The 23,431-nt window shown below is 39.4% G+C and overlaps 1 protein-coding gene across 1 annotated transcript in view; it reads left to right on the top strand.

Annotated features, from left to right (window-relative positions):
- bckdhb (branched chain keto acid dehydrogenase E1 subunit beta) overlaps positions 1–21,427 on the top strand; it is a 60,201-nt gene extending 38,774 nt beyond the window's left edge. The window contains exons 9-11 of the mRNA XM_012872970.3: positions 10,578–10,664; positions 20,115–20,266; positions 20,948–21,427. Coding sequence (XP_012728424.2) covers positions 10,578–10,664; positions 20,115–20,255 — 228 coding nt within the window. The 3' untranslated portion in view covers positions 20,256–20,266; positions 20,948–21,427. The remainder of the gene's footprint in view (positions 1–10,577; positions 10,665–20,114; positions 20,267–20,947) is intronic.
- Positions 21,428–23,431: the final 2,004 nt, after the last annotated feature.

Raw genomic sequence — 23,431 nt, 5'->3', positions numbered from 1 at the left:
AGGCAGAGGCTAACCCTATCTGACTCTGTGGCCTGAAAGCGAGTTGCAGATGGCGCAGGTTGCTGGCCGATGATTTGCTCAAAGGCACATCGGACTCATGCCTCTGCTTCCCTTTCAGCTGTGGGGTCTAGGGCCAATATCTGCTCCTTGGCTCACCGCAACACCCTTAATATCTTTGGCCTGCTGTTGCACATGCAAGCAGACTGGAAACAATCAAAGTGGAAAATAATGAGACAGACACAGGGGCCAGAGGTTTGGACCCAAAGTTCTTATTTATTCATCACAAGTCTGTAATTACAATGTTAACATCATGCCCCAAGGGCACAGCTAGCAGGACCTTGTGGGGTTGGGGGAGCAGGGTTTGTATGGTATTTGTTAGCCCGTGTGTGTCATTAAGCTGTCACGAGTACAGCGAGCTTTTCAGTAGTTATATCAGTGGAAAATGACTCACTAATTCACAGATTCAGCTTCTGACTCTCTCTCTCTCTCTCTCTCTCTCTGGGCATCCCTCAAAGTGTGCTGTGATGGCACACAGAAAAGTAACCTTCAGGAAGAACAGCACTTTATTTTAGCTGTTTATCCTGTTTCTGTGTAATAAAAAGGCGCAAGAAGCCTCATTGTGGAGCGCAGAAATGTTGAATAGAAATCTTTCCACTTGTCCTCTGCAGTCTCCCCACTTGTGTGTCTCTTTAGCTGATGGTTTTTCCATTCCTCATCTTGGCAGTGGCTTCGGCTCACATACCACAGCTAGGCACTGGAGATTTCTTAAATTCTTCACAGGTTCTCTCATTGGTAAACCGTGGCCTTTAAATTTGGCGGCTCTACTAAACGGAGCAATAAAAACTCCTGCGCAAAACTAACTGGGATGACAAATTGTGGATATTGGCTGTAGTTCAGCTGGTATGTCACCACAGGCATAGTATACAACATACTATCAAAAACATGAAGGTAATTATCCCAGGGTCGACAGTAGGTGCAAAAAAACATAAACAAGGCAGGGGAATTACACAATTTGTGCTCCATGTTCCGTCTGCTCTTACGTTCTGGCCTAGTGCGACATTGGTGCCTGATAATCTCTGTAATAATTATGAAAGCTTTAGATTTGTAGCCCCATTTCTAAAAGCAAACAGCACTTTAAATCGGACACACTGTAATTCCTGATGGCCAGGTTATCACGTTCTTGTGTTTCCAACGGAGAAATGGTTTTGATGAGGAGCCTTGGCCTGAGGTGTCTGCAGATTGAGATCATTGAGGTCAGCCTGTAGGCTGATAACCCAACCGAATGGAAAACACAGAAGGTCTGAAGTCACAAGGACAGACAGACATTCAGGAGGTCTACTTGGATTCTACACGCCACCAGATGATGGCTTGCCCAAGTGTTTTCCACATATTTTTTCCATAAAAGTCAGCTATAAATCAGAGCTAGTTATATAAATGGAAACCAAACAGAAAAAAATAATTTTTCATGAGTCTTAAAGCCTTTTATGTTTTTTTTTGTTTTTTTTGGAGATCAGAATTTATTTTGCAATTACGAAGTATTTTGCCTTTAAACATTTCACATCTGTTGAATAAATATTCCATCCAGTCATCTACCTGCACCATGTCCTTTATTATAGTTGAGGTCGTGGGGGGCCTGCATAGGGATCAAGCCACTGAACTGTTTAGGAGCAAAACTGATGATAAATCTCCAACATGCAGTTTTGCTTCACTCGAATATTGCATTTTAAAATATGAGCATTGTTTTCTGTGGTCATAATGTTATAATTTATTGGTATCTATCTACCTGGGCTCCAGGGTGGGATTATTTTTATTCCACTGGCACAGAGGACATTTTTTGATGAAGGATTAAAGGAGACGGCAGTAAAACAGACCAGAACAGTTCTAAAACATTAGTCAGCTTTTGGCTCGTCCCGTTTCTGGTTCATTTCTGTAACTTCTCTGTGTTGTTTAAATGCCTGCTGTAGTATGGCCTTAATTGACTATTCATTGAATACTTCTGTATTATGGCAGCACCTTTAGATTGCTTTTGTCTAAGGATTAATTTCTAAACTGCACATACATAGGAATATGTTTGTTCTGTAATGGCCTTCTGGGTAACCTTTTAAATTGATGTGCCAGTACGTTTTTTACTCTTAAGATAAATGCCACAAAATATAACTTGTTAATGAATGTAAGAGCTGTAAATGTGCAGATTACTACGAAATATTTAAGTAACCTGTCGAACTTGTCACAATGGTAATGGGGTGTTTTTGTATGGTTACTTTTTATATTTCATCTAATTTAAATGAAGTAGTGTTCAGTAAAATTTATGAAAAGTACCAAGTCTCCATCAACGTGAATAAAAACTAAGATGGATTTGTTGTTTTTTAAAAACTCAGACAAATGTATTGTAAATGAAAAGGGAGTTTATTGTCACTTCATATTCATAAAAGCCAAAAACGGGAAGCGTTTTGTCCCCACCTACTGATGTCGATGAGTCGTGTTGCCTACGATAGTTTCTAGTTTGTTGGTTTCGCAGCAGACCAACCGCAGTGTGGATTCAGGGACATTGATTTCAAAACGTTGAAAAACCAAACACAGCAGTCACTTATTGGCGCGCGCTTTTAGCTAAGCAATCTATCCTGCTTTCCATGGGGTGAACATTAGCGGGAGAAAACAATGGTGTAACATCTTCCTGCAGATCTGTTAAGTTAAACACGCTGCATTCCAGGTGTTCTCCGTCGGTCAGCTTCGACAGCCAAGTTGCTCCCTCTGCAGTTGACAGTGCAGCTTCTCCCCACTGTCCACTTTCCTCGTATATCATACATAATTTCCATGTAGAATTCTATAAAAAAATAAAAAAATCCCACAAAGTTAATGTCAGCTTTATAAATTAGACCCCACATCAGTGATACCTAAGCAGGGAGGCGCTGGACAGCCCAGACTGGAGAGGAGGGCAAAATGCCAAAGAGACTGGCATTTATCGATTTGCAAATGCTGTTTTATACACGTCTTTTTTCATACAGTATATGTTAATGGAATTAAAATGTCTCAAAATAATAAATATTGCCACATTGCCATAAACATTGTTTCACATAATGGTTAACCCATTGATTTTAGTCAGAAATCCCTAAGTTAAGCAATGCCAACAAGCAGAAATAGTCATTTGGGCTGCACATTTTCATTTGGTACACAGACTGGCAGCATCTATCCATCTCTTTCAAATAAATGACAGGCAGGTTAAGTAATATTACTAGTATCTCCAGTAAGATTACAATCAGATTATAGTTAATTATGAAACATTCTCTAATTTTACAGACATTTATATGGAATCTGCCTATCAAAAGGAGTTTCCCAATAAAGACATCCAAGAAAATCAGAAGTGATTGAATTACCAGATTTTAGAGTGAGTCAAAAAAAAAAGTTATAGGAGGGTGATGACAAAAATGTTGGATTTTAACAGATGAGCTTAGTTTAACAGATTTCAGGTCATTCTCTCATTCAGCATTTTGGAAAAATGAATCTGGTAACAAATAATAATAAAAAAGCCTGTACCAGCTGCTACATCCTGGCATGTGCCCCTATAACTGATGTGGGAAACAACGAAGTGGCTTATTTTGTAGGATCTCGCTTAGATTTAAGGAATGCCTCCATATCCATTTGTGCGCATACAGTTGTGCGTGCATCTGTGCTAGGGCACATGTCTGGGCTCCAAAGGGGAAAAAACGCTGGGAACTACTGCGCTGCAGGCTTGTCCTGAAAATAAAAGAACAATTCCAGTCTGTTTCATTCAAAGGCTGTACAATATCCATTTATGCAAGTTCTCCCGTCGAGAAAGAAAACCTCCTTAGAAGACAGTTACATCTGAAGAAACCCACCCTGTATTGTCTTCCATGACTTTATGAAGCCGTTAAATTTGTTTCATGATTTTTACTGCCGTGCAATCTGCCTGTGTAGCCTGTGAGGTGCTCGCTGAGGGCTGTCATCAAGTTGGCGATTCACTTTCCCATACATGTGTGCTCACTGATGGACTCTCAGTGATGCAGTAAGGTGGTGAGTGTGGATCTTTATGGCAGGTTTATTATTTCTGGCGGAGTTCTCCTGATGTCCTGCTGCCCAGTGCTAAAGCTGTTCTAGTCTTTCTTTTTTTTTTCTTTTTTACTTTTTGCTTTCCCAGACCCAAACTACCTCTTGCTTCCCTTTCTGTTGTGAGACAGGAAGGTTTCACATGGCTCATAAAGAACAGACTTTGATTCCTCCCTGCTATGCCTGCTCCCTCAGCACGTTGGCCACACAGTCGCTGCTCTCCCACTATGCGCAAAGGGCCACTTTCAGGGGCCCAGCAAGTCGTCGCGCATCATCCTGGCTCTCATTTGTCACGGAGGACGCACAGTGGCACATGAGTTAGGGCGCTGCTGTGGCCGCGCAATTACAGGGCCGACGGAAGGCAAACAGAGCCAAGCGGATCCAGCGGCAAGGACGACTCCTCCGTGGCGGCGCTGAACTAAACATTCTGTTACTGTCATGTTTTGATGGACGGCCTGAGGGAAGAAGAGGGACGTTATTTGGGAAGGCCGAGAGTCCTTAGCTGTCTCTTCTGTGCTCATGTGTAGAAACGTACAGTACAAGCTTCTTATAACACACAGCAGACTTTGTTTTTCCTTCTTCGTCACCGCTATTCTGGGGTTGTTCTGAATGAGTTTAGCATTGTACCAATACAGACCCAAAAGAATAAGTGCCAGCAGCTTCTCTGGAAAGATTTTTGTGCATGTTTTGAAAGCTTTGATGGCAAATTATGTGACCCCGCCGCTGTCAAACCACACCCCAGTTTACCTTTCCACATAGTGTTTTTATAAACTGTTTTCTGTACAGCTTTTATTTAAAGGTAGTTACCAATCTGTGACAACACAACACGAAGGATGATTGTTAGACCGCTTCGTTTCGTATATACAGCACCCTACAGAAATATTTATACCCCTTAAACTTTTTCCACAGGTTCTCATTTTACAACCATGAACATTAATGCATTTACAGGGATTTTGAGTGACAGCAGTTAAGCAAAAAGTGAACAATGCCTTTTTTCCCCCCAAATACATTTTTTATTTCGCATGTATTTAGTCTCTTTTACTCTGATACACCCAAATAAAATCTAGTGCAGCCAGTTACCCAAGTCGCCTAACTAGTTAATAGGGTTAAATCTCAGTATAAATACATCTATTCTTTGAAAACCTGAGAGAAAAATTGGAGAATATTAGACCAAAAAATTTATTATGCAGGTCAGAGATAAAGCAGGGTACGGTTATGCAACCATTTTCCGTGTTATGAGCACCTCATAGAGCACTGTTGCATCCATCATCGGAAAAGGGAAAGAATATGGTGCAAGTGCAAACCTACAATCTCTTGGCTGAACAACTGTTGGTCGTGCACTCCCCTGACCTGGTCTTTACGGAAGATGGCTAGAAGAAAGCCATAAATCCCATTTGCAGTTTGCTACAATAAGCAGTTGGCGACACAGCAAATGTAGCTGTTGTCAGATGAGACAAATGCTGCGTGTGGCAGGGAACGAACATTACTGATCCCCCCCCTCCCCCTAAATGTGTTATTTGCACCATAAAATTCAGTTCTGGCATCATTATGGTGTTGGGATCCCCTTTTTCAGCAGGGAAAAGGAAGCTGATCAGAATAAACGGGGAGATGGAAGGAAATAGATACAGAGGAAAATACCTAGAGGCTAAAGCTGGGGGAGTATAATGAAGTGTTTTGTGATGACTGGAAAAAAAGATGTATTAAGAAAATATGGGTGAATTAAAATGTGTATCATTTATATTGCAATATTCAGCAATACCACAATTTAATGTTTTTCTATTACAATGCTGCCCTGTGTAATCTGTTTTAAAATTACTCAGCCCATTTCTGAATCTAAATGCAAACATTTTACAGTCCTTTCCACTTCCCAATGAAGCTCTATGTGTTGGTCTGTACCATAAATTCCTAATGAAATTCACTGCAGTTTGGGTTTGGAACGTGAAAAAAAATAAACCTCAAAACATCAAGGAGTGCGAATACTTTTGCAAGCAACTGTTCATCATCCCATGTGTGATGTGTGTGTTCTGATGTCTCTGTGGGGGCCACTCATCGGTCATAACATTATGGAGAGACACTGACTTTAAATGCTGAGGTAGAGTGATGGTGCTGACCTTATGCTGTGAGGCCATGCCAGGCCAACCCCCGAGTGGTGAGGCCACATGATGAGATGAGTGTCGCGGCTGGGAAAACGGGCTCCATAAAAACCAAGTGGTTTGAATCGATGGAAGTCAGCGATTCACACAGGGGCCAGGAGGAAAAAATGGGGTGACAGGGATGAGACGGATCCCAGCGGGAAGGAGCCGTATGGAAGAGGAGACGGATCCAAGAGAGCAGCAGCAGAGCTCCACGCTGCTCATTAGGTTTGGGTGTGTATGGGAACGGCAGTAAACATGACATTTCTTCTGCAGCCAGTGGAACGACTCCGGCATCAAATGACAGCCCTGCAGTACAATGAGTAGTAAAGCTGTGGCCACCAGAGCTGTCGCCCTGCCTAACTACCATCGGCTGCCACCAGCCAGGAGTCCAGGATTTGACTCTGAGCCAGAGCAGGGCGCAAAGAGCAGGATGTTTCAACAAGACTATTTTTGAGATGAATTAACATTAAAGTATTTTCCAATTAAAAAAGGCTTTAACTGGCTCTTCACGTTGCTATTAAGCTGAAGTCCTGTGTGTAACTTGGCTGGCTTATCTGCCCAGCCACAGCTTCCTTGCTGGCACTTAAATCAGCCAAGGCTCAGGGTGTGTATCCTTGTTTTATCATATAATTATTGTCTGGGAAAACTCTTCTTGTAAAATGATAAGTTTACCCATTTATAGGCTGGCTCGTTTAGAGATAGTTGTTTTTTCTCAGAAGCTTGACAGTGTTTGCAAAGATTGAAAATGGCTTTTATACACTTCAAAAGCAAAATATGCTAAAGTATCCGCCTTCAGACTCTATTCATATGGACGTTTGATTTTTGTTCTGTTTTTTTGTTCCTGTAAACCAGATATAGTTTTTCACAGGCATTTTCACAGAGAACTCCTTAGATGGCTGAACGTAAGCCACTTGGTTATGAACCGATCAGGCACACGTCCCTGGTTTAACTATAACAAAAATGATGCTCTTTGCAGGCATATCTCCCCAAGGTTATGTCAGAAGAATCACTATATTCCCTCACTAAAAGCATTTAATATCTCCCCTCTTCTAATCTCTTCTAACTTATCTCCTTACACTAAATATGAATAATAAACTAAACATGTATGTTCTATGGCTCCATAGCAGTCACAAAAGTCTTAGCTTTACCTCAGCTTTGGCTTTGTTTTGTCATGAAAGGTGCCTGTCATAGGCAAATAACAGGACTCTGTGATTTAGGGGGAGAAACGGGATCACATTTTTGGATGTGTGATCCTGGAGCATTTTTGTCTCCTGCAAGCACATCCAGTGACCGGAAGCAGCTAGGTTAAAGGCTGGGTTAAAGCACACAATTACCGTGCTGAGGTTTTGTCACAGTCTGCTGTCAGATGTAGAAACAAAAGCCTCCGTCTGTGTGTCTTGAAATTGAATTTGAATGCAAGGAGAAGGGGGATTAAATACGACGAGACAGGAAAATGTAGGTTGAGATTTAATATGGGGTTCTTTTGGATTGTGGTCCAATCCCAAAATGTGGCGATAGCAACGTCTTCTGATCCAGAATGGTTTTAATAAACATGTCATGTTGTTTTTGGTTAGGGTTTAGTAGAAGCCGGTAAATAGATGACCCACATGTATACTGTTTTTATTAACAGAAAGGTGCTGCAGTCCACTTTGTGTAAAAGATGGATGAAATGGGCAAAAAGGTTGCTGCATTCTGACTGTATATATCTGCTGGGGTATAAATAGTTTATGCCTTACTGGGTCTCAGCGTTTGAAACTTTGCATTATGGAAACGGCAGATCATCTATTGTGTTTAAAGCATGTAAAGAATGCACCCCTGCTGCAGCAGTGATGGGTGTCCCCTCAGGGGGTGAACCAACGGGGAAATCAAGGCAAAGATCGTGTCTCAGTGTAAACTCGATGTCAACAGCTTTTGTGCACAAATTTGTCTAAGCTGAGGATCGGGTTCATCATTTGGGTGGAGTAGGAGATTGGAAAGCAGCTCTGTTTATGCACCTGACCCGTATGAGTCATGGAGCTGAGGCAAACTTCACAGCAACATGTCATATCAAGACATCGCCCAGCTCTCAGCTCCCCGCTTGATTCCTCTTCACTGCGCAGATTGTCGTTTGTTGTTATTGTCTTCCACTGTTATTAACTTTCACATTCCTGAAGACGGTGTCATATAATCAGTGTATTTGGCCGAACTCATTCACCTCATATTGGGATGAGTTGCTTACTCAATACCCTTGGCAGGGTATTGAGTTTGATTGTTAGTTTTACTATCAATAATCTTTCTGCTCCTCTAAATACCCCCAAATTATTGGTTCAGTGTTGTGTGCTAAGGATGTTGGCGTTAGTAACCCAGTGCTGACTCTTCAACTCTCTCGATCAAGTGAGTGATAGTGGCACCGTTACAGACAGTTGTTTAAAGCTTCACAGCCAAACTGGTGACCTCAGCAGTAAAACCATGTGCCAGTTTAGCGTCAGGACGAAGCCCCGGGATGCCTGTGTGTGTGTGTGTGGAAGTCACTTAATTTCCATTTCCATATATGACACCTACTTTCAGCAGGTTATTTAGTTACAATAGCAGTTTGGTTTGGTATGTGGCTTCGGGGGACGGAGAAGCACGCAGTGGTGACCCAGCTGAGTTTTAATTGGATTTGTATCGTTTAAGTTCTCATTTCAGTATAAAATACACTTGATCCAAAGATTTTGCTCGTCTGCACTCGTTTCAAGTTTCCCCTTAAATCTCACTGGGTTTTGTGATTCACTGAATAGAACACCATGTTACGATCGTCATGGTAATATTGTGTTGTTTTAAAGCCGTCTGAACAGTTTATCGCTAAAATAAATTGAGCTAGTCCAGCAGGATAGAGGAGAGAAAAAGTTTGCTGAAGCTGCAGAGAACAGACATAGCTTTGGTCTGGACCAGTGGCCACTGGATAAGATTATAGTATAGTATTGGTTTTATGCTGTGGTAGATAACGGGTGGGGCGGAGGCATCCCTCTGCTGTAATGTCAGGTTACAGAAAACCCATATACAAATGCCTGGGAGGTGGAGACCTCTTATGTCCATGATTGTCCAGTTGGCTCTGCGTACCAGCTTAAATCAGCCGTTCAGCTCATCATGTTGTGTCATGTTCAGTTTCTGCCTGCAGTCAAAGTTGGCAGATATTGTATGCCAGACAGAAGCGTTTGAACAACTACTACACGTTAACATCCATGTACTGGCTTAAGAGTGGCAATGGACACTTCTACCGGCAATCTCTTACAGTCATAACCCAACAGATACGTTTGTGAGTAGAATTGTATGTTTGAAGTCGTTTTCTATCAACTTCTAATTAGAAATATGCCAATAAGGATTTTGTTGATGATTTTGCCTCTAGTTTTCTACATATTTAGCCCGCCAATATTAATTTTAGGTGATCCAAACTTTTCATAGATTGACTATAACATCAAATATTAGTACCCTTACCTTCCGTCCATACATTTTCTAACACGCCTATACCTTGAGGGGTCGCGAGGGATGATTGTGCCTATCTCCAGCTGTCAATGGGTGAGAGGCGGGGTACACCCTGGACAGGTCGTCAGTCTATCGCAGGCATACACAGAGACAAACAGGACAAACAACCATTCACACACATTTAAGGAGAATTTAAAGAAGCCAATTAACCTAACAGTCATGTTTTTTGGACTGTGGGAGGAAGCCGGAGTACCCGGGGAGAACCCACGCATGCACAGGGAGAACACTCCATGCAAACTCCATGCAGAAAGACCCAGGGTAAGGGTAGGACTTGATCCCAGAACCCCAGGACCTTCTTGCTGCATGGCAGCAATACGTCCCACTGTGCCACTATGCAACCCAGTACACTTACCTTGACTCTGGGATTTATCAACAGCTGCCAGCCTTTCCCACTCCAGCATAGTTGATGAGAGACAGAAGTTAAATCCTCAAAAGGATAAAACAATGCAGCTTTGTTTTACTAGTACATTCAGCCTCACTGTTATCTGTTGAACGTCTTGCTTATTCTTGCTTTGTTACAGTGTGAAAAACACAGTAGACGTTTTTGAGATGTTGTAGAGAATACAGTTCAATACTGATAATGGCAAACCTGGAGTCATCTTCAGTCAGTACGAGTGTCTACGCTAAAGAGTGTTATTGTCAGTATGACCTGATAGCTCTTGCTTCCACTGACTGGAAAAAGATTGGGATGTTTACGTTTTCGACAGGTCGGTCACCGGTCTTGGCCAATTGAGCTTAAGATCCACTGATACCCCTACATTTTATTTGCAATCCTCCCTTTGCCTTAAAGGGGTGATGAGAAGATGAAGTTTTCCTCTTAGGTAGAGAGTTCAGTGACAAATTTCCACTCATTTATGTCTCGCTTGCTTTCAGTCGGTGGTGAAAACTGGACGTTTGCTCATCAGTCATGAGGCACCCGTGACAGGAGGATTTGCTGCTGAAATCAGCTCTACTGTACAGGTGAGTGCCTGGTGTCTGAGTTTCACTGCATCTCTGGTGGAGTGTGTGAGTATGCTTGAGTTAAGAAGAGGAAATTTTATTGGCATCTGAAGCTCCCAGGGGTAAAAAGTGACCTTCAAAGGGGTACTGGTCTTGTTAATTGGCCTTGGTTTTGCCCATAAAAGTTCCACTTTCTAATAAAATTCAAATAGCCTCCCAGAGCTTTGGTTTTCAAATTGTAAGACATACCCTCCTGGGGTTGGAGGCAGGTAGTTGAGCCAATATGATTGCTGAGAAGCTAAAGCGAACCCTGTGTATTATGGTACTTTTGGAGCTTTTACTTTGAAGGTATAAGCTGTCAGCACCAAAGAGAAGAGACAGTTTTTTTGTTGTCAAAAAAATGTTTTAAACTTTTTGTTGGTCTGTCAAAAGCGATACTGGTGATGTCACAAACTATCCACACAGGTTCTACTGACTGAAATGCAAATGCCATATTTGAGGTGTTTTTGCAACATGTTTATCATGTCTCTTCACAAAGTTTGGAAATGACCGTGTTGGAGAAAGATCCGTGAAACACAATGTAATAGTGCTATTTAATTACTTTAAGACCGGAGAAAAAGTTCCAAATAGTTGCATGTTGAGGTCTTAGATCATAAACAGGTTCTAAGTAGAGCTTCTACGACTAGTTTTTTGGACTAGTTTTTGTACCTGCTCAAGAGATGGAACAGCCAGAACTGGGTAGGGCGGAAATGTGACGTGAACAGACTGCTGTTCGCTGATCGACCATGGGGGGATGAGGAGAAACGAGAAGAATTTGACTGAGGAAGTGCAGAGGGAAAAGGTAAATGAAGAGCCATTACATTAATATTAATTACCACCATGAACAGTGGGTCAAATTGAAATATATTTGTACTATTTACAAACCATACCTGAAGGAAAAAAAGAAAAGAAAGAGGGCACTTCAGCTTTCTTAATCATACACAGACAGGCGAGCTGTTTTTAATAACCTAAATTAGATCTGCGGATTCAACAAGGCCTTCTCCCATTTTACCCGAGGCTGGCTGTTAATCTAGCACAATGATCTGACATTAGTTTTTTATCACAGGGTCACAGACACTGCAGGGTTTCCCCCAGTGTATTATAAGCCTGGCGGGCTGCCAGGCTTTACTCGCCCCCCCCACCCCCTCCACCACCAGGCTAAATGTTGTCTATTTTAAATCCATCAATGTTTGAGGGCGACATAAAACGGTCATTAAAGTTCCCGTCTGGGAGAAAACCTCCCCGTCTAAATAGCTAACACGCTAGCTGTTATTAGCTCGACGCGCACACCCCACCCCTGCTCCATTGTTGTGCTTGCAGCTTCCCTGAACCCAACGACATCTACTGCCAGGATTAGACCATTTTCAGGGGGGAAACCTGCACTGAAAACTACTAAGTTTTATCTCTACAAAAAAAACATACTCATAAAGCCCTAAATTTTAACTCCTTGAGGCAAACTTTTGAGCAGATCGGACAGTTGCGTCTCCCCTATCCTCCTCTTCTGTCAACACACCCCCCCCCCCCCCCGTGCAGACAGTGAGAAGCTAAGCCTTATTTAGATAACACTGATCTGTTATCCAGATATTTATCTAAGTGTATTATTTCATCCTTAAATAAAATCCAAGACATTCTTGTATATACATAATACACATTTTATTAGTGCTTTTTATTTGTTTTATATATATTTTTATTAATAACGATTGATAGGGCTGGGTATCGATTAAAACTTCAAGAATCAGTTCGATTCCGATTCTCAAGCTTTAGAATTGATTTTCGATTTGATCCAATCTAAAATTGGATTGCTGGTATTAAAAACATTTTTAGATGTTAACTGAATTTCACGACTGTGTAGTCATGCAACATATTGATACTAGTATCGCATTAACATTCAACAGCAAATTAATAAAGTAATGGTAGCTAATGGCGGCTGTAAGGACCAAACCTTCTTCCTGAATGTTGAGACAACTGCTTTCACAATATAACTTTGGTTATGTGCTCATATGATTTACTGTGAAGGTCTAAATTTGTAGTTTGAATTTGTTTGAGTGTTCTCAAATACTGAATATTGATGACTTACTTGAAATCACTGTGCAATAAACAATTAGTACAACCAGAACTGGTTTATATTCATAGCACAACAGCTTCACTGCATTGGTAGCTATGAAAATTTGTTGAGTCATATTAATAAACCCCTGAAAGTATAAAACTTAATTTAACAGTCATTTGTCTTTAATTAGACTGTGGTTAATATCATATAGTTTATAAAATGTGGCAATGTTGAAAATTTCTACTTGTTAGAAATCGTTGTTATAGAATGGATTTACTGTTATAAAATGTAAAAGTGATTCTTGTTCATTTTCAGAGCGACAGTTTCATTGCATTAAGAGATAAAACTTAAGTTACCTTTCTGATCCATTTTGTTGAGGCGTGTGGTGGAGGGGGGGGGGGGGGGGGGCTCTTTCATTCTTTAAAAGGGGGGTGGGGGGCTCCAACAGAAAATATTTGAGGACCACTGGTCACAGATAAGAGGACTTTGATGACCTTGAGTTTATTAATGTTAAGAAAAAAGTACTCTTTCATTTAGACGGTATTGTTGCTGTTTTGATGGACTATCAAATATAATAGCTTATGACTACTACTGTTTGTCCTCACATATGCCTTTTGGTGACACCCCTCACCCCCCCCCCCCCCCAAACAAAACAAATAAATAAAATAAATCATCCTGATGTGCCCCCATTAAACACCCATTTGTCCATAACACCTGTAATATTTAACTTTGGGAGTACTTTGAACTACATTTGACTTAAAGTCTACTGCCTGCACTTAACTGTCAGCAGAGAGAGTTTGGTTGACAATTGACAAGCACAGACAGTAGGACATTAAGGGATATGTTTGGCCACAATGGATGCATCAGGTGCTTCCTTCTTTTGCTTAATATGTTGGGCTTAGCTAAAAGATACATTTGGAGGGGCTTTCAAATTGGGTCAGCATTTGTCGTGCTGTTGTGACATAATCGACCTTTGAAGAATGCAGGCGCTGAGTTGAAATGCACTTTTTTACCATTTTCAGACCCAAATATTGTTGCTGCTGGCTTGTGCTCATAACTCTACACTTGACAGCAAGGCTTTATTTTTCACTTGTGCATGCCCAGTGAACTGAAAGGCACTCACATCTCCCTAAATGAAACCAAACTTTTATCAAAAATACCTAAAACTTCTAATGATATAATTACAATATAAAGAAAAAACAACACCTTTTCTCTTTGACAGGCAGAGCTGATCTTGTATAGTAGCATTGGGAACAGTGACAACTCTCCTCTCTAACTGATAACACCTCTGTTTCAGTTTTTGCTAGGGTCAGGCTGGGTTGAGGAAGATTCCTTGGACTATCTTTGTTGTCGCAGTACTTGGGCTTTCCATTGCCCCAATCTTATTGACGCTAACACAATCCAGAATTCATGTCATCATGAGTTTTAATAATGCACTAGCAGTGGGTTCAAAGACTAACGACTGCATTGTAACTCAGTAGGTGGTGAGGGTGAAGAACTCAACATCTTCTTCCATAAAGTCTTCTAAATCAGAGTCAGATTGTGAGCCTCAGGCTTTGTGCCTCACTGGAAAAGTTGTTGTGGTTCCTCAACCTGTAGTTCTCTTCAGGGGATGTTTAAGTCCCTTTCGAAAACAAATTTTGTTACAGATAAGTAATTGGTTACAAGTGTGATGCTCTGGGTATAGGGGTGTATCATGGAAGCATTTTGTTTACGTCAAAGAAAAGCCCAAAGACTATACTTGTAAAAACCAACACAAGTCCATGCATGATTATCTGTCGGGTCAAAATAGAATTTCAGTCATACCAAGCAGTCTGACTTTCTGACCTTTTTTATGACATTAGCCGTGAGGCACATCTGCAGGTGAAACATGGAGACTAACTGCACTAAATACCCCATTAAGGCTCTGAATCAACCAGAAAAACATGCTTTAAAGTTGACCTATTATGCTTCTTTTAGGATAGGTCTATGGGGTATACAAAACATGTTCATCACACAAAGTCACTCTCAAATAATACGTTTTCACCACCCCAGTTCCACCTATTTTGAGCTCCTGTGAAATTAGCTGTTTTTAGGTCTCTGTCACTTTTATGCAAATAAACTGTAGCTGGCCATGCCCTCCAACTTAATGTTTACATTCACACTTTATAAAAGTGAAAAATGGGCAAACAGGTGCACAACAGTACCACATCTTTGACCCTTGGTTAGACCTAGAAGCTGAAGGAGTGAAGCCTCCTGTGCAACCAACAACTTTCTAAATGGTAAATAAGTAACCTGTTCCTACAGGCATGCCTTAGAGAGAGTTTTAGAGCTACGTTGAAAGCCACATTTCTGTTAAACTATCCTGTTATATTTTCTCAACTGCCTAGAAACATCAGGCTGTGAGTGTTATTTTTATAAAGTGTTGGTTTGTGTAAGGTACTTCTAGGAGGCATTATCATTGTTTTAGGTTGTAATAATCTGAGAAAGAAAATAGGGCACTAAATAGCGCTAGCGTCCCTATTGGATTTTCAATGCAAATTAGCCTCATGCTAACCTTTAGTTTTAGTCTTTTCAGCTGTAGTTAGGTGTATGGGAATTATGTGCAAATTTTTCGGCATGTAATGCCATTGTTAAGTTGTGTATGATTCATTCCAATAATAATTAAAACTTCATTGTAATATGTAATATAAAAAGTGTTAAGATTTTGTATGTCGCTGGACTCGGCTGGGTTTGCTAGGTAAAGGGCAGTGCCAGCCGATTGTGACGTAATATTTGGGAGATTTTTGAAACTGCTCCTTTTCCAGACATCAAAAAGACATTTAATTATTACAAGAAAACACCTGAATGTTTTTTTTTTTTTTTTTTTTTTTTTTTTTTTTAGCGATTGGACTGTTTCTAGAAGTAACAATTTTAAATATTTAATAACATTTAAAACCACGTTCTAGCCCCAATGAAACGTTTGAATTCCTGACTATTATCTTGTATTAATTAATCGTTTCTTGGTTATTTTCCTGGGATGGACTTCCTGAACACAAATCTGGAGCTTTAATTGTTTAAAAAAGAAAATAATATGTTGTACCAGTTACCCTTACCGTAGGTTTTGCATAAACAACTAATTAGGATAAGTGGTGTTTAGGCTATATAATATTCAGAAGTAACAAACATGCTACCTACTACCAGTTTCTGTCAATTCTAAGCTGAAGTTAAGCCACATAGATTCATATAGAAGTGGATATTTCAACCTTGCTGCTTCTGTCTAACTTAAACCCCCCATTCTGCGGGTGTTTCTGACAATCAAACACAATATGATCATTGCAAATCCTTGCCCACGCTGGAAAGTATTTTTAAAAACCCTCTGCCACTGGAGGACACAAACGTTTTGCTGCCCCCATGTTAGCATATTTTTATTCTGACATTTAACTATATTACATATAATGATGCACTTCCCCAAAGCTAAACAATGATTTGAATGAAATCTGAGTTGTGTGGCCGTTCCTTGTCCAGTTTTGGTGGCAGACAGTCAGACTACTGTATTTTCCTCCCACTTCCAGTAAATTTATTTAGAGGAGATTACAGATCTCATCCAGACTAAAGAGCAGAGTCCGTACTACAGTCTGACTGTTTGTCTGCTTGCAGAGAAAGGGTTGTTGACTTCTCATCTTCTAGGTTGGACATAAGGTGTCTCAGCAACACCTTAGACCAACTTATTTTTTCTTTTGCTTTCTGCTGAAATTCCCCAAACAAACCCAACCCAGCACAAAAACCCATTCATGCTCTTAAATGACTAGTTTATGAAATCAAGATACTCCAGTGAAGTCTGAACTCAAGCTAATGTACCGAAAGCTTTTGATTTTGTTAAATAAGACTCAGCATGACAAAATTTTACAGTCCAGCAAGTTTAAAAAACGGTTAAAGTGCACAGGTATTCACAGCTGGCAAAGTGTGTTGAGTCCATGGAGATTAGATTAAGGTTTGTCCAAAAGAACACTTCCCGTAAGACTATCTTAGGTTGTTTAATTAAATCAGATTCATGAGCTTGAAAACACTTTAGTTTTATTTCTAAAAATGTGTTAAATCCAGAGAATTGTCAGCATTCACAAAATACGTCTGCACAAATAAACTTTAGCTTTACCACCATGTTTTGTTCAAAATTCATGGATATTTTCCATCCATTCAATTTAATTCTTTGAAAACCATTCACAAACCCCAAGGCCACAGAGATTTCTCAGCACATGAACATGTTCCTCACTCCACAACGGTGGTTAAAACGGCAGTAAACAGAAGAGGGTTTGTTGAACTACTTTTTCTATGTTCATTAAAACTGAACAGAGTAAATACATATGTCCTGGAAAAACTGAGTGTCCAGTATTCGGGCAAAGCATCTTGCAAGCCAAAATTAAATGAGATGAAATAGGATAAAAAGTCTCATAGAGCCCTTCAGGGGGACAAAGATCACAAGTTTTATATTAGCTCAGTTATAGTCTTTACAAATTACACCAACTATATTATCAGCTCTGCTGTTGTATGTCACTGCATTTTTTTCTAGACAAGTCAGATCCAGTATTAGAGTCAGAACCAATACAGACCACCTTCTGGGGCTGGATATGGTGTTGAAGCCACCAATTTTAGATTTCATGGTTCTGTGTAGCTTGAGATCATACAGTACATATAAAAAAATTTGAATATTGGGAAAAAGTTAAATATTTCTTCCCAACAAGTATTGAATTGGTGCTACTTCTACTATCAAACTTTTTTCTTCCACCCAACTTTCTATGAATGTGCTTGGTTACAAACCACCAGCTTCTTTAGCAATGAACTTGTCTGGCCTTCCCCCCATGTGGAAGATGTCAAGTCAGCAATCTTCAGCATGATTTAACCTACTGACCAAAACTGAGAGACCATTTAGAAGCTCCTTTGCGGGCATTTTGGCATAATTAGCTGAGTTTCTAATTATATATATATATATATATATATATATATATATATATATATATATATATATATATATATATATATATATATATATATATATATATATATAAAAATATAGGGCGCACTGGATTATAAGACCAAAAATTCTTCCCAAGTGTGTAATATCACTTTACCCCTTCACGTACACCTAAGAGAGCGAGCTATCTGTCTCTGTCAGGAGGACAGAGTAGTTGGACTATACTCCCCTGTTTCTGAGTGAGAAAAAATACGTAACTTTTTATGATATTCTCATTTTATTTTTAGATATAGCTGTATTGTAGTTAACTTTATCTTTACCTGCCATAAAACAGTTTACTCGCTTAAATAGTAAAATAAGCATATGAATCTCATTAGTGTATATAAATAGATTAAAAACAATTAGGATTTTGAAATATTGGCAACCTGATTTGGGTAAGGAATATTTATAACAAAACATAGGCCTACACATAGAAAGTTAAAACATGGCACTGGATTTCATTTCACTAAAAGACTAAACTCCTATTGAGTTTGGTGTTCAAATTCAAACATACTTTATTTATCCCATAGGGAAATAAAATAACTTAAAGGGAAATTAAACATGTCTGACTCTCACCTACACACAGTGGAATGCCACCTCTTATCGTCAATAACTAATGTCAGTTCCTTAGAGGTGTGTAACGATATGCGTATTCATAAAGAAAATGTTAGGTACAGCAATTTTGGTTCGCCCACACCTGTACGACGTAACAGGTACAGGTGTGTTTTACAAATATACGTAGAACAACTGTGATCAAGATAAGTGATACTTAAAAGTATGTGGTCAAGCCGGTCGATGTTGGTGCTCTGTTAAAGATTAGCTTCCAACGTACGGTCCATTATGGTGAAAAGGCAATAGTGCCAACAAGTGTCCTACTTTAGGCTGTGTGCAGCTCTTATGAAGTTCAATGGTCAATTCAAATGGGCGCCATAAGTGTAATTTTCACACAAATTTCCAATAAAATGATTGTAATTGTATTGTGAATGGTCTGTCTGTGGTGTAGCGGGCTATATGTGCGTTTGGCGTTAAAAAACCGCCATGTCTTTATCTCTGGCGACCCCTGAATTAAGGAATGACTCACACACTGTATTGTATTGTGTTGCCATGAGTGCCAGTAGTTCAAGAGCAATTTAAAAGAAATGAAAAAGAAAGACCCAAGTTTGTTTCGCTCTTGTTTATTTTTCTTTTTTTTAAGAATTAAAAGACCAAATATTCACTTCATTAAGTCTGAATATCCTATTTCATCAGAAACAAATGGCTTTGAATATAAATATCTTGCCTAATCAAATGTCAACAGCATAGCAGCCGCTTTGTGGATTTGTAGTTTGCTATTTCATGGATGCTTGAGTTTATGATGTTGTCAGTCTCAAGCATGCTTTTTTTTCTGGATCCTTCAAACTACTTGGAGCTCAGTTTTATCGGAACGTTTTTCAGTTTATTTCCAAGTATGTTTAGCCAATTCATCAGGGGGTTTGTCCTATTTACAGGGTTCTGCTGGTATCCTTGGAAAGAGGTCAAACAGTTCATACGGAGCCACGTGTCATGGTTTGTTTTGAACTTTAGCCAAACTGCCTGCATATTGTCCCACTTTGAGGAGCCTTGCTTTTGATCAGAAAAAAAATGTCTTAACTTTTAAACAGACACTCTGCTAATGTTGCCCAGATTTAAAGTGTCTTGCGTCATGTTGATAGTGTAGCAAAGTTAAACAAAGTGTCTATAGTTGCAGAGATTGACAGTTGTGAAAGATTGCTCCCCCGAAAAATCCAAGATTGATGGTAATTATTGTGAAAGTCCCCAAATTAATAAAACAAGCCAGAGGCTGTGGTACAGGTGGTTAACGCTCTCTTTCTCCCATTCCCAACAACAAGCTTGTTGGAAAAAGATCCAATGAAAAAAATCTTCGGTTTAGTCAAATGTAATTAGATCCATGTAAAAACTGATGGACTGTGTGCTTCTGGATTACATTTATTTAAGTTCCACAAATTGTATAAACCCTAAATGAAATGGTACCGTTAGATATAAAACAGCAAATTTCAATGTTTTAATTTTGTTGTCACCCCCCTTCTGGTGCCAAGCTGCAACTTTCGAGTCTAAGCCAAAGCTTCCAGCACAACCATCATCTGTTCCAGACTACTGGGTTAGGATTTTATGGTTGTGTTCAGCTTTCACTCACAGTATCTGAACCGCGTGTGCAGGCATGTGTCTGCATTCAATTATCTGCAATGTCAAAGCCATTTTGGTATGTATTATGTAAATCAAAGTTATGGTCTTGTCTTCTCTTTTTTTAATTTGCTCTGACAAACCAATTCCAACCAGTCACCCCATGTATTGATTTAATGACTTAAAACTGTTGGATTAGATCAGTTTGGTTTGTTGTTTTGAAGTAACAGCAGCTGGTTTTGTTTTCCCTTTACAGGAGGAGTGCTTCCTTAACCTGGAGGCTCCTATTGCTAGGGTCTGTGGTTACGACACCCCCTTCCCTCACATCTTTGAGCCCTTCTACATCCCAGACAAGTGGAAGTGCTTTGAAGCAATCAAGAGGATGATCAACTACTGAACCCCTGTCAGGTACAAAGGATCTGATGTTTTTTTTTTAAATAAATTTATGATAGCGGGCCTTTTTTTCTCACGTGTGTTTAAAGACTCCTTGCGAATAACCTGTAATACGCGTTGATTCATTGCACAAATGTAATTTAAAACTGCTGGTTCTAGATTATAATTTAAAAGATCTGGTTTCTTTTCTCCTTCCTGTCCTTTGACATTTGGATTATAACCCTTCATTACGCATACAAACGTAATGAGAAGAAGGTGCACAGTCTATCCATTTATACATGTAGAACCTGTTAAAGATAGCATCCTTGTATTATGCCCTGATATGTAAAACCCTAGGATTTAATGAGGGTGTACCGTCTTTTGACTGTGCAGTTGTCATCAGCAAAAAAAAAAGTTCTGGGCATAATCTCATGAGAATTACATTTGTAGATGATAATAAATACCTTTTAACTTTGGACAATCACAGGACCAGATTGTTTCAGAATTCCTCTTTCATTGTCACCGTCATCTTGAGTTATAGTTTTTAAACTGTTGGCTCACGAGGAAGAATGACACTTTTATTAGACCCCTAATTGAATCCAATATGTCACCTCTCATCCTCCCTGCTCTACTCAATCCAGTCCTGCTTTTTTCTCATCTATCATCCCCTTTACAAAGCCAAGTTCTTCATTTATTGAACCATCTCTCCATCTCCAGGGCCAACTTCTGGTGGATCTGAACCTCAAACTCTCCCTGCCTTTACTCTTCATTCATCCAACCGGGAAAAAGCCGCCAGAAAAACACTTTGTTGTTCATCCAATGAAAACGCTCTATCCAGATGGCCTTCATGTCCCGCTGCGTCCTCGGTTTAAAAGTCTGTTACCTTATCTCCACAGAACCACCTCCTCCTTCTTCAAAGGAGGAGTGACTCGATCAACTAAATTAATAGTGAAATGCAGGTTTTTAGCTGGTATATGACAGAATACATTTAGCATTAGGGGGAAATATTATTGGTTGAATATGCACAATATATATTCTGATTCTGATATATGACTGCCTTGCTCTGTGTGCTGTTACTCTTTAACAAGTCCAATTCTTTTCTGATCTGTTCAGTTTCAGTTTCACGTGAAATGATGTGTACCGATATAAACAGTCTGTGGTTTTTAAACAAAATAAAACGAATAGATTTGTTCACGACGTCTGGTTTTGGTTGTTTGTATTTAAATATATTGTTCTCTGGTATATATAAGCCCACAGAAATGTTCGGCCCATTTGGTCACAACATAACGTTAAATGCACACATTTCAGTGCATAAAGAATCTCGCAAAATCTGCACCTAAATAACTAATAATCTGCTCTTACTGTAATTTGTATAAATGTGCGTGAATATTGATGGACATCCATCTATACCCTGAATAATACATCTTGACAGGAGAAGTCTTTTATTTTTTCTAGAGAACATCGGTTTAGTTTGTAAAAGTTGACATTTAAAATGTGTGAGGCGTACACAGAGGAGTAATGATTTGGATCGGGCTGATGATATGGAGACATTTTTTCTATATATTGTTTAAATTAGTAAACTATTGCGTATCAAATATATATTTCACATGCATTACTCTCTTAGATTTACCAATTTATTTAACTTTTTTTTGTCATGACCAATAAACTCTTGACTGTTACTATATTTGGTTTGATAATGATTGTTTCTCTACTGTGTTATGTCATTTCCAGAAAACGTTTGCATATACAGTAGATGCTTTTAGATTTCGATAGTTAATTAGGTCAGTTAGGCCTATTGTTAAAACTCTACAGCCTTTACCCCACATGCTTTTAGAAATCCCTAACCATTTGTAAGCTATTACCAAAAAAGACAAGAAATTGCTCTGGTTGCTTCCCCCCTCCCTTGGCAAAATTTCTAAAAAGGTTCCAGCTTTCTAAGACATTGAGGCACAGGTCAGGCATATATGTGGCCTACTCTCGCACTCAGTGGGATAAACCCTGTATGTTGTTTTGTTTTTGTAATTTTGGAGCATCCCGGGAAAATAAAACCACACACACGCAGATAAAACATGCAAATTAAAACAATGCCAAAAAGAAAAAGATTGACTTTCCTTAATGAGAGGCCACAGACTTAATTGATAAAAAGAAATGTCTTAAAAATTCTACTGAACACCCGTTTGTTTACAGGACGGAGATGTAGTCAAAGGATGATGCAAAGGTAACCTTTCTGGATTATGATCTTATTTGAGTCCTGACCTTTATGCTACTGTCAGTCATACATTCATTATGTTGGTTGGATTTTTAACTAATGACTAAAGTTGAATTAAAGCCGAAGGAAAGCCTGAAACGTCTACTACAGCGGTCATTGATAATCTATCCAGTTAATAGACATGCCATAAATAATTTCAAATGCCCATTTATAGTTCTAGTCATAAGTTTACATACACAGCATAGGCATGTATGTCAATTAGATTTTTGGCTTCACTGACTCCTAATGACTCCTTAGGTAGTTGCACCTTGTTTACAGTTGGTAGACGTCATTTACATCGTTTGGTTTGCTGGTATAGGTGCAACTTTCAGCCGTAGTTCAATTCGCTTTTAATAACTAGTTCAGTAGGATTGAGCTTTGGGATTCATTAGCATTGATTATTCTTTCAAAACCATTTCTGATGTTTGATTGAGACCGTTATTCTGCTTAAACGTGCAGTTTTGTCCAGGATTCAGTCATGTAACCCAAACGGCTCACTTGTTGACCCCCAGCTTACAAGCATGACAAAAACCCATGTTGGTATCAAGCGTATGTACACATCTGACCAGAACAGCGTGTGTAAAGTTAGACGTGGAGGCTCAATCTGTTTAGCCGTATTCTTATTTGGTTCTGGATTCTGTTCATCAGTTTTATAATGGAAAAAAAAAAAAAAAAAAACTTTGAGTGACCCAGAAATGATGGACGCTGGCTAAAAGTACCACAAAGAGATAAGGGGCCAAGCTTAGGGTCTTTGTAGATGTGTTGATAATGTTTTACTTTTTGCTCCTTATGAAGAGCTGATTTTAAACAGTCATTTGCTCTGTGTGTGTCCTTGTAGAACGATCCTCAGCTGCTGCATTAATATGACTTGAAGGATTTTGAATTGGCATCAGATGCTAGAATAACAACTTATTCTCTCATATGAATACCAGTTGTTATTGCCGCGTCTCAGA

The sequence above is a fragment of the Fundulus heteroclitus genome, chromosome 3 (genome assembly GCF_011125445.2).
Source record: "Fundulus heteroclitus isolate FHET01 chromosome 3, MU-UCD_Fhet_4.1, whole genome shotgun sequence".
In the NCBI taxonomy this organism is placed as follows: domain Eukaryota; kingdom Metazoa; phylum Chordata; class Actinopteri; order Cyprinodontiformes; family Fundulidae; genus Fundulus; species Fundulus heteroclitus.
The sequence above is the reverse complement of the archived record's forward strand: the minus strand, read 5'-3'. Positions and strand labels throughout refer to the sequence as shown.